The sequence below is a fragment of the Meles meles genome, chromosome 5 (genome assembly GCF_922984935.1).
Source record: "Meles meles chromosome 5, mMelMel3.1 paternal haplotype, whole genome shotgun sequence".
Taxonomy (NCBI): Eukaryota; Metazoa; Chordata; class Mammalia; order Carnivora; family Mustelidae; genus Meles; species Meles meles.
Window position 1 is genome coordinate 59959617 of NC_060070.1, and position 12136 is coordinate 59971752.

A 12136-nucleotide genomic window follows, 5' to 3' on the forward strand; every position below is an offset into this window, starting at 1 on the left:
TGTGAAAATAGTTTTAGAAATAGATTTCCACCTTCTGCCCCCTAAGGATCTATTGTTCTTTGTGATTGGTTCTTTCATTTTGTACATTAAATGATATTAGTGTATGAAATTAGTGGCTTTGTCACCAAGTTTTCTTCTTGCCTTAAGTCAATTTTCAGAGTTTGCCAAGAGGGCATCGTGGGATTGGGTAAAGCCAACCTCTGCAGCACCTCTTGGGGGCACTGGCGTACCCTTTCCTGAGGAAAACGCCAGCATTTCACACACTGTTTGGTATGGCACTCAGAGCCAGGAAGGGCTTGGGGGAAACAAGGCAGGATGTGGGAAAAGCCAGCTGTTCCCTTTAGTCTGTTGTGACCTGGCCTCTACAACTGAACACTTTCTGATTCACAGCTTGGAAAGATCAGGAGAACATCCTCGCCAAATTGAACAGAACAGCTGCTTCCTGCTTAACTGTTAATTTTAAGCGGAACATCTAATACTTTTGCAGAACATGTTTGGATATAAGAAGGAATAGAAATGCTATTCTGAAAATGGTTTTTTTGTGGTAGGAAAAAAGAGCCCTAATATTCAAAGAAGATAGGTCTTGGTTTCTTTATTCCATTTTGTTAAAGACTATCAACAGAAAAATAAACATTTTTTTTCCTCAGAAGTTAATAACTATTAATTTACTAAGTTAGTAATAGCTCTCTCAGTCTACCAAAAAGCTATATAATAACAATAATGAACAGAGATAGCCTTTACTTCTTACAACACCTTGATGAAGTAGGCCTTATTATGTCCATTTTACAGATGAGGAAACTGAGGCACAAACAGGGTAAGTAATGTGCCCAAATCATATAGCTAGTATGTGGCAGAGTTAGGATTTAAACTGAGAGAGGGAGGTCATCAGTGCTCTTACCTACTATGCAACACTCAGAGAGTTACTAAAAAGCAAGAAGAAAAATTCTTACTTTGTCATAGGCAACAGTTCACTAACCACTTAGTAAATGAAAGTGTTTACTTAATTCTCCAATGTGAAATGTGGGGAATTAAAAAATACACAGAGCCTGCAAACTCGTTTACTTTATGATTGGTTCTAGGCAAAGAAAATTCTGTATATGTTTAAAGAAGTCAAATTCATGAACCATTCTCTCTCAGGGAAACTAGCTGGTGGTCTATATACATAATATCATGATATCACTTCTCTACAAAGAAAGAGCAATGGGGCCATGGGAAGTTTTTTTTTTTGGTGGGGGCAGGGGGGAGGTAATTCAGTTAAAAGTAAAACGTATCCATGGGATTAGCTGAGAAAGAAATTGGGAGAAATCTGAGAGGAGCCCAGTGAACTTGGTCTCCACAATTCTCATATTTAACCATGAAATTAAAATTAGGGGCAGAGCTAGATTTTCATGGGCATAAGTAGGGTCGTCAGTAAGTTCCAAAGAGTTCACAGGATCTTCTTTCTATTCCTTTTTAAAATCTGTGTGAAAGATCTGAGAATTTTGACTGTTGAGTAAACTTGTTCATTTAGTAAAAAATGAGTAAAAGCAGTTAAGGGTTGACTCAGAAGAAAGAAAGCAAGCATGGTAAACGTGGGTAAGGGCATTACAATTTTGGATACAAAACCAAATCTCTGAAACATGATGATTTGCTAAACTATTGTAAGTAACTTGGGAAAGAGAGCGGGACACCCACAAGTGAATTCTTTTTCCTCTTCTCCCCTTCTCTTCAGAGTTCCATCTAGATGCTGCAGCCTTGTGCAGCTAGTAGAAGCATTTTTAAGAATAATAACTGAAAAAGCAAACTAAGACTCAAGTGATCAAGATAGAAATACACAAAGGAGATATTATAATGTAACGTTTATTAAGCTAAATTGAGAAACATGATTATTTTATTTTAAGTTACTCCCTTTCAGTCCATGAAAGAAATGGTCCACAGTAAAACAAAAGAAGTATTTACACAGACATTATTTTATCATCTCCAGTTCTGTATGCATTTTAGCCTTTGACATCTGTCTTTACCACCACAACCAACACAGAGTGGTTCAAAATAGAATTGCGACTATGCAGATGGGAGCAAGATAAACTCAAAACAAGGAAACCGACACCAATGACCAGTAAAAGTCTTGCTCTTGGTATTTATAGACCATATTTACAAAAGTCAAGTTAAACCAACTGGTCCTTCTGTACATGTGTTAATATTAGTACTTTACATTTACATATTTATGTGCATTTGTATTATCAAGTAAAAAGATAAATTTTAAATTATTTATGAAAAATATATAAAATATGACGGGTAACATACTTCAATTTGAGTGCGTGTTCAAAACTCAGTGCTTAAAAATATTTGGAAAAAAATCCAAAATACATTCTGACGGGAAATACTAAAAGCGAAAGAGATAAGGAAATAATAAGTGTTAAATGTGGTACGTAGGGGAGGTGGGCAGAAAGAAGGTATGCATCGAGGCAGGAATCACACAGGATAAGCCAGATGAAGAATCAGAAATGAAAGACGGACAGTTGTCCCCCAGATCCAGGTCATGTGAAATTGAACAGAACCAAGGGACTTTCAGGATAAGGTGAAGGAATTTGAGCTTTGATAACGAGCTCATACTATCAGCCGATGCAGAACGGACTCCCCCCGAGAGTTTTGTTAGGAAGCATGCCATGGACATTTACGGTACAGTAAGCTACAGCGTCAGTTCTTCGTCCGGCTTCCGTGGAGAGGGAAAGGGGGCCACGTGCCAGACGATGACCTCACACAACTTAAGTGGGTGTCTGTCCTTATTGAAGAAACACCGGACGGCATCAGCCCCCTTCCCAAACACAAGCTGGGTGGGAATTCTCGCCCCTCAAAATTCTTCTTTCTCCAAGGACGGAAGTCCATAAGGCTTGGGGCAACTCACCCCTGCGTGGAGGACCCCCAGATCTTCCCCGGGGTGTTTCCTGGCCATTGTAGGTAGGGGTGGGGTGGGGCGGCTGGGCCGATCCGCTAGTTGAGGCAGGGACAGCAGAAGCAGCAGAGGGTCCGGCAGGGGTTCTTCTTCTTGTACTGCACCGCCTTGCGCACCTGTGCCTTGGCCTGGCCGGTGTAGTCGAGGGTCTTCTCCACGTTGAGCTCGATGACGTTCAGGGTGTCGGCCTGCTCCTCCACCAGCACGGCCATCTGCAAGAAGAGCTCGTGCACGTCGCGGATGCGGCTCTCCAGTCGCAGCAGCTCGCGGTGGCGGCTCTCGATCTCGTTGAGGGCTGCCCGTGCGCCCTTCCCGTCGGCGAGCAAGTTCTCAGAGAACACGTCCCACTTGCCCTGCTCGAACATGTCCTCGATCTGGTCGCCCGAGACGTCCTTGCCCATGATCTCAAGCTGGCGCTGGATGCGGATCTTGCAGTTGGCGCGCTGCTTCATCTCCGCCTGGTTGTACTCATGCATGGCGCTCTGGAAGGTGCGCGTGAGCGCGCTGTACTGCGCCCGCGAGATGCGCGCCACCGCCGAGTTGGGGCCGTGCCGGGCCTCGGCCTCCTCGCTCAGCGCCTTCATGGCGCGCAGCTTGCGGTGGATGTTCTCGCCCCGGGCCTTGATGTCCTTGGCGATCGAGTTGGTGTCGCGCTTGATGCTGCTGAGGCGCCGCATGGACGTGAGGAAGCGGGCGTTCTGCTTTCCCAGCCGCTTCACGTCGGTCATCAGCAGCTGGTTTTCGTTCTGAAGGTCCTGGATGTCTCGGTACAACGACTCCAGGATGTGGTCCGTCTCGAACACGATGTCCTCGTGGGGCGAGTCAAAGTCATCGTCCCCGTCTGCGAACTGCTGGTCATAGTTCTTGGTTAACTCCACAAGTTCGGCTAGCCGGTCCTTCATTTTGCCTGCAAGTAGAGAGACTGGGGTTAAACTCCTTGAGCGAGTCAAATACTCGCATTGAGAGCACTGAAGCTCAAAACAAGGAAACTTCTGCCCAGCGCTGCCAGTTCTCTATGCCCAGCTGCAGGCAACACAGATACTACAGGAGCTAAATATTCTATGACATTTTGCTCACAAGGAAAGGACTAACGTGACCGAGAGGCGTGAACACAGCCGTGCTTCCCAGCCCATGAGACATCTGCAGCTCGGAACTCAGTCAGCAATTTAAAATTTCAGATTGCATGAGGAACCAATCACTGTTGCTTGCCTTATGCTTTCCAATAATCGCAAGTCAAAACAGGCACAGAAAAAGGAAAAAGAAGAAAATACTTGCAAGGATAAAGATTTCAAATAAGGACAATCAATGTACTGCCAAGGCTGTAGGACCAGCTCTAAGGGCTGTGTATTTTTTGTCTATTTCAGCAACGGCTGAGCAAGCCGTTGGCTGGTCCCAAGATTCCTAAGAGTTCTTAAAACAGTTAACATATAAATCATTAGTTTAAAATGTTTTCCTGGGGCGCCTGGGTGGCTCAGCGGGTTAAGCCTCTGGCTCAGGTCATGATCTCAGGGTCCTGGGATGGAGCCCCGGCATTTGGCTCTCTGCTCAGCGGGGAGCCTGCTTCTCCCTCTCTCTCTGCCTACTTGTGATCTCTGTCAAATAAAGAAATAAAATCTTTAAAAAAAATGTTTTTTCTTAAAAACGTTATAAAAGTAAAACATGCTTAAAGTAAAACAACAAAATAAAGACAAAAATCTAATGAGGAAGTATAAAATTTGGACGTTGGAATTTCCTTGCTCCTCTGTTCATTATCACTGATACAGACTTCAGTTTGAGTGCCTGTTTGGGGGGGGTGACATCTAAAAATATATTCTGATGGAAGACACTAAAAGTGAAAGAGATAAGCAAGTGCTTAATGTGATTTTAATAAGTAGGAGAGATGGGCAGAAAGAAGATACCCATCTAGGCGGCAATCACGTAGCATAACCAGATGAAGTGTCAGAAACAAAAGATGTTCAGTCTTTCCCAAGGTCCGTAGTGTTAAGTATCATTAACAAAACTATTTGAAAAATTTTTTAATATGGAAAATTGCAATCATACATAACCCTAGTAGCAGTAATATAACACTCTGATTTAACCATTACACAGTAGCAATATTTGTACTTTTTTTGTTGTTTTTATGCACATGCTGATATTTTATTCATACCTGAATGCTAAACACTGTACTTAAATATAAAATATTCATTTAAATGTATATGAAAGCTCTCAGATCCTACCTTATCTCAGGCTCCCAAGAAAGCAGTCGGGAGAAAATTTTATGTGCCAACATATTACTCGTAATACAATCCCAGGGCCACCAGGATGAGGGAGAAAGGGAAGTGAGGTGGGAAAGAACAGAGACAAATACTGAGCTGGCTACAGCTTTACAAAACAACATAGCCAGTTGCTTAGTCAACTGGAAGTCTCCAGAAAGACTACATTGAGTCATGGCACCAGGAATAGTCCATGAGAAGGAGAAAAAGGGAGCCATAAATGACATAAATGAAATAAATTTGTGGGTTCCTGCCTGACTCCTGTCTCTTCTTGGTCAATATTCAGCCAATGGACATTAAAACCCCTCTACTCCTCAGGGCTGCCACTGGGGAAACCAAGTCCTATGTCCATGACCTGGTGCTGCTATGAAACCAGGCATGAGGGCATGTAAGCCTCTGTGGGAGCATCAGGTCACTTCCCTACACTGGAGCCGCGGTGGATGTCACCGAGCAGATCTTACAGAGGCCTTGCCAAAGTCTGTCTGGTCCTCGGGGGAGGCTGAAACGGATGGCAGTGTTAGGGGATGAGGTGACAGAGGAAACGGCTGGGTTCTTGGTTCTTCAATGATCGGACAGCCAAGAACTAGGGGGTAGTGGAGAATGAGCTAATCCGGGAGGAGTACAAACTGGATCTGGAACAGGCATATACACAGATGAACACAGATGTCACTTTCATATCAGAATTGTGTGTCGGTGTACACATTCAGGTGTTGTCTGCAATATTTGCACTTTTAATGACTTTTTGAAACAAGTTGGCAGCTTAGCAGAATTTCCGTGTTTTTGCAAGGGTGGTTCCAACTCATTGCCACATAGCAAGGGAAAATAATGTTCTCTATGTCCACATTCTTTCCAGGGAAGTGAAAAACTTTCATTTTTAGTAGCATGTATAAATGCCAAAATACTGAACACATTCCCCTTGTGCACAAGATTTTGTGGCTACAAAGATTATCCTCCTACTGTGTAATTTGCAGAAAAGAAGGGAAATGTAGTAGCACTTAATGGCCGCTCAATCTATGAGGGATCTTGATCTCAAATTAAAAGCTTCTCTCAAGATGAAGAAATTAATTTTATCTCACTATAGAATGCTGACAAGTTGGATTTAGTCATAATTGGGAAGTGGTGAAATATTATCCATAACCTGTCATCTGCTATCGTCATTATTTACGTAAATTAAGCAGAAGTTTTATTCCAAGATAATGATTTTTAATATCCTGCTTCCAAATGCCATTTCTGCTACATGGTGACAAGAATCAATACCGGACCTTCCCAGTGAAAGCACGTAACTCTCCTACAGGCAGGGCTGAGGGGCAGAAAAAAGACCCAAGCTGGACCAAAACTATGCCATCCCCTAGCCTGAATTTCCTGATACCCAAAATCTCCTCACCTTGAACAAAACTTAAAGGCAAACCACAAATTGGGGGAAATTACAATATATACAGGTAGTGGGTTAACGTACTTAATATACTAAAACCTCGTGTTAAAACAAAACAAAAACAAAACCACTTGCCCAAATAAAGACAATGAAAAAGCAACTCATACATGAAGAAATCTAAATGCTAGAGAACATAAGAGTAACTGATATGGATCAGGTGCTTACTGTAATACCAAGTGCTTTCTAGGCACTTGTCATGTGATACCCTCTTTAATCTTCATACAGACTCCATGAAGTAAGTATTGCCATTATCAGAGCTGGTGGGCAAACACAGGGAGATTAAAGAACTTGCCCATGGTTGCCCGGAAGGGAACACTTGGGCCCCAGAGCAGCCCTACTTAACCACTACACTAAACTTCTTTGGTAAATATATAAAAGTGAATCATGAAGGACTTCACTATTAAAAATTTAATATAAAATATATAATATAAAATTTTAAGTACTGCAATTTTTTTCACCAAGTTGCCAGGATTTAAAATAATAATAATGATGATGATGATGATGATAATAATAATAATGTTTGAAAATTGGTGAGGATTCTGGGAACTCTGAAAAAATGCTGGTAGGAGAGCAGTTTAATAGAATCTTTTTTTGCAATATGTATCAAAAGCTTTTAAAATGTGTATTTGTTTTGCCCCATGCACATTTATTCTAAAAATTTATGCAGGAGTGTGTGAAGCCCCTTGCTGTAAATATTTCCATCATCTTGTTCTTTTTACAGAAATTCAGAAATACTTTGTGTGCAAAAATGAGGTATTATCTGCTAAATCAGCACAGTTTAGAAGGCTATCTGATGGTAGGAAAGTATAAATTCCATCTTAGGTAGAAAAACTAGGTAAAGAGAAGGAGATGTGAAACACTACTACACATACATCCTAAAACAAGGACGTTTGATGAACAATATACATCAAAATGTTAATAATTGGTTTCTTCAAATTGTAGAATTATAAATAATTTTAATTCCTTCCATGTGCTTTTCTGTATTTTCCAAAGTTTTTATGATGCCCATGTAGATTTTATAATTAAATACAATCCCATAAAACTATAAATATTATTTGCTTAAAGGACTAATTTCTTAAGGCCCTTCTTTAAAACATATGTATTGCAATCAGTTAACAACCTTCTGTGACCTGGACAAAGTACATTAGTTAGCTGGTATGGAGTTGAACTGTATCCATCTGCTTAAGTTAGTATCCAATATATTCTACTATGCAACAGGTAGATGGTACAGAGAATGGGTATATTTTGATGAACCAGGTAAGAATAGGTGTCATCCTTGCTTCTTGGCCAAGACTTAGGAGGCACTACAATGGAAGGTGATGAATGGGTTCTTAAGGTAAAGCACCACACACAACATATTAGAAATCTGTTTGCTGGTCTCCCACTAGTCCTAGACAGGTCCCATGCTCTTTATTGCTCCTCTAAAGCCACAAAAAAGCTATTTGGGGGATCAGCTCATTCATAATATGAGCAGAAAAACACACATCAATCATACAGAAAATGGCCTTGGAAGAAGATGTTCAGAGATAATGATTCCTTCTCAAGACCTGAAAACCATAAAGGCATGGATCCTAAATCAAGTGAAGGCCTAAGCTCATCTGAAGGCTCAAGTCCATAATTAAGTGAGGAGAATGAAAGGAACAGTGTGGGGGAATTAAAGATTCTCTATGGAGGTGCAGACAAGAATGTGGCCTTTACTTTGCCTTCCTACCAACCTTTCTTGGCCCAACCCACCCCAGACTGAGTTGGTCCCATGGACCCGAATGTCTCCTGGTTGCCAGGGAGCAAGCATTAGGAAAACTACAACAGAAGTTCAACCAAAAAGAAGAATCCATCAAAATCCTAGAGGAGAACACAGGCAGTAAACTCTGACATGAGGCATAGCAACTTCTACCAAGATATGTCTCCTGACACAAGGGAAACAAAAGCAAAAATAAACTATTGGGACTTGATCAAAATAAAATGCTCTGCACAGAGAAGAAAACAATCAACAAAACTAAAAGGCAACCTATGGAATGAAAGAAGCTATTTGCAAATGTCATATCTGATAAAGGGTTAGTATTTAAACTCTATAATGAACTTTTTCTTTAAGGTTTTATTTATCTGAGAGACAGAGAAAGAGAGCGAGCATGCAGGCAGGGTGAGGGGTGGAGGGAGAGGGATAAAGAGCAGACTCCCCACTGAGCAGGAAGCCAGATGCAGAGCTCGAGGCAGGGCTCAGGACCCTGAGATCATGACCTGAGCCAAAATCAAGAGTCCGATGCTCAACCAACTGAGCCACCCAGGCACCCCCAGGAAACAGACTCTTAACTACAGAGAACAAACTGAGAGTTCCTGGAGGGGAGGTGGGCGGGGGGTGGGTTAAGTGAGTGATGGGTATAAAAGAGGACACTTGTGATGAGCCCTGGGTACTGTATGGTATTGTATGTAAGTGATGAATCACTAAATTCTACATCTGAAACTAATATTACATGTATGTTAACTGACTGAAATGTAAATAAAAAGTTGGGGGAAAAAATAAAATGTAAATTTAGAAAATAGAGGAAAAAAAAGTGAACCACGAAGCTGCTATTTCGAAGAACGTTGCCCAAAAGGTTAAAATGGAGTTATACCAAAAAATAGAAGCAGGCCCTGAAAGAACATCAAATTAACTGACACATCCAGTAGCCTGATTCTATACTGTGAGATCTTAAAAAGGAAACTATGATAAATGAGAAAGAAAATGAAACAATTCTATCCACCATCCTATCTTGCTATGATAAAGAATAATGTAATACATTTTTTGTATTGATAAATTTGTAAATTTATTCATAAAGTTATTAAAATAAATTGTATTCATAAAGTTGCTAAAATAAATCCTACTTTGAGTCACGTGGAGATGAAGAATTCAACTGAAATTTTATGACCAACTACCAGAAATCTGCTTTGGTCTTGTACTTTCCTTTTCAGGCATGCATATCATGTGTCCTGAGAACAAGGTCCCACAGGGAAGGAAGGGGAAATTACATAAGCCTTCTTTCATTGGGCAATTAGATTTTATGTACCAAAAAATACAGGAACAGAGAAGTGATGGTAGCTCAGAGGTTCTCGGACTTTAGGAGGCAATAGAATCTTGGAAAGCTGCAAACACTACGGATGCTTGAGCCCCTAGAGTTTCCGGCTCAGGACTTCTAAGATGATCCTCAGGTGATTTCCGGGCACACCCAAACTTGTGACCCATTCCATAGATAATTATCATGACAGCTTCTGATTCATAAACATAATGCAGTTCTGAACAACTTATAACAGTCCTCAGGTTGGGTGATGAACAAACTTGATAGGGAAAGATTCAGAAAGACAGGAAAAGAAAGATTCAGAAGGCAGGTCTGTACATTCCTCAGAAGGTCAATGAGTGGGGGTTATGATACACAAGAACCTACATACTGAATGCTACAAAGAACCACCATGAACGTTCCTACTCTCTTGTAAGGGAACCAGTCGTAAACAGAGCACACGGCCATATCTCTGATCGTACAACAGAAACATTTTGCCTACAGAGGGGAAAAAGAACAAAACTGTTCATGCATCGTTATGGGCTAAATTATATCACCCACCCAAATTCATGTATTGAAGCCATAACCCCAGCACCTCAGAATGCAAATGTATTTGGAGATAAGGTCTTTAAAGAAGGAACTAATTTAGAAGGAGGTCTTTAGGGACACCTGGGTGGCTCAGTGGGTTAAAGCCTCTACCTCCGGCTCAGGTCATGATCCCAGGGACCTGGGATCCAGCCCTGCATTGCTGCATTGGGCTCTCTGCTCAGCAGGGAGCCTGCTTCCTCCTCTCTCTCTGCCTGCCTCTCTGCCTACTTGTGATCTCTCTCTGTCAAGTAAACAAAAAAATTTTTAAAAAGGAGGTCTTTATGTAATCTATATATTATTATACATTAAGCAATACATACACTAAGTAAATTTTGCCTATTTCCAGAAAAAAAACCTTTCCTTTTTTCACAGCAATGTGTTGAAATATTTTTTACAAGTAGTGAGAAACTTCAGACTTGGAGATATACAGTTCAATGCAAGGCAATGTGCCAATCATGTGAGGTTTATTACCAAAATCAGCTTGTAGATTACAGGAGGGGAACAAATTCAAAAGGATGGAAGGAGCTTCCTTTCTGTACTTAAGACAAAGAAATGTCTTTAGAGACTTTATTCCTCTTTATTTGAGTTTAGAAAGTTTAGGATTCTTCTTTCAATGAGAACTAAAAAAAGAACATATTTAGAGAGAGAGGGAGACATACACATGCACACATAGGCTTTGTATAAAGTTATCAGCTATTAAGGAAACTAAAAATATCCTGCCCCATGATAGACAGTTCCAAATAAGGACTTTTGAGTAATGACTCCCTTACTTCAATAATGAAGTGTCCATGTTCTGATTTTCAGATCATATAATCTGTATGTCCTAGGTCCTGATTTTATAGCCATATATTAAGTCTTGTAAACATAAAATGATGATTACAAACCAGAATGTATCTTTATGTCTAAATCCACCACTAGTCCATATGGCATCTTAATGGGCCTTTGTGTAGGGACCATATGACATCATGGTGAATGCTAGAAGGGTGCTCCTTTCCTTGAGTGATGCCCTGCACCAGGGCACAGTGTCTGGCAAACTGGGCATGGGATGGACTTCCAGTCTCTCTCATCTTGGTGGCGTCTTGTACTGGGACCAGCCTGCACAGCCCGTGTGGTTGCCCTGCGTGCTCCCTTCTTGACCCTCCTGCCCAGTCGGTGGGGCCAGCAAGTCCCATAGGTCCTATGCCATGGTAAGTCAGCAGTTATCTTCCAGGACACAACACAGGAACACAACGCTTAGCAGGCAACAAGTGTGCTGTCCTAAACGGGTTGATTCAGATTCACAAACAGGTTGATTCAGATTCACAATTTCACTCAAATGAGTAAAACCTGGCATTCGGCTCTATGTCTTGATTTTAAAAATAACACATCTAAGAGGTAAAAATCCTTCTTTGAACTTCTGAAAATTACAGGCTAAAATAGAAGGAGTTCCTAAAAAGACTTATATTCTTACTACTGCAAAGGTTAATTTAAAAGAACAGAAACAGAAGTTGTGTTGGCTCCAAAGTACACTGGCGAGAACACATTCAGTGGTTGAATTTTTTGCAGTTCACACAAAGCATAACACGAGAGTCTGAGGAGCGTTATTTGAGATGGATTCTAATATAGAAGTCTGAAGCTAGAAAAAATAATAATTAATGTTTCTTCCCCTCTTCACTAAAGCAAAACCAAGAGTCTTTCCAAAACATTTTTGGGGAATCTAATTTAAAAGAGCAAAGAGTCTCCACTTCTTAATCACTCTCTCTCTCTCTCTCTCTCTCTGTGTGTATATATATACACACATTTATACATATATATAAAAATATGCAAATAATATATAAAATAGGGTGCCTGGGTGGCTCAGTTGGCTAAGCAACTGCCTTCGGCTCAGGTCATGATCCCAGAGTACCGGGATCGAGTCCTG

At 41.0% G+C, this 12136-nt stretch overlaps 1 protein-coding gene across 1 annotated transcript in view; it reads right to left on the minus strand.

The window, feature by feature from the left end:
• Nucleotides 1-1823: 1823 nt before the first annotated feature.
• STX11 (syntaxin 11) overlaps nt 1824-12136 on the minus strand; it is a 36472-nt gene continuing 26159 nt past the window's right edge. The window contains exon 2 of the mRNA XM_046004170.1: nt 1824-3839. Coding sequence (XP_045860126.1) covers nt 2971-3834 — 864 coding nt within the window. The 5' untranslated portion in view covers nt 3835-3839 and the 3' untranslated portion in view covers nt 1824-2970. The remainder of the gene's footprint in view (nt 3840-12136) is intronic.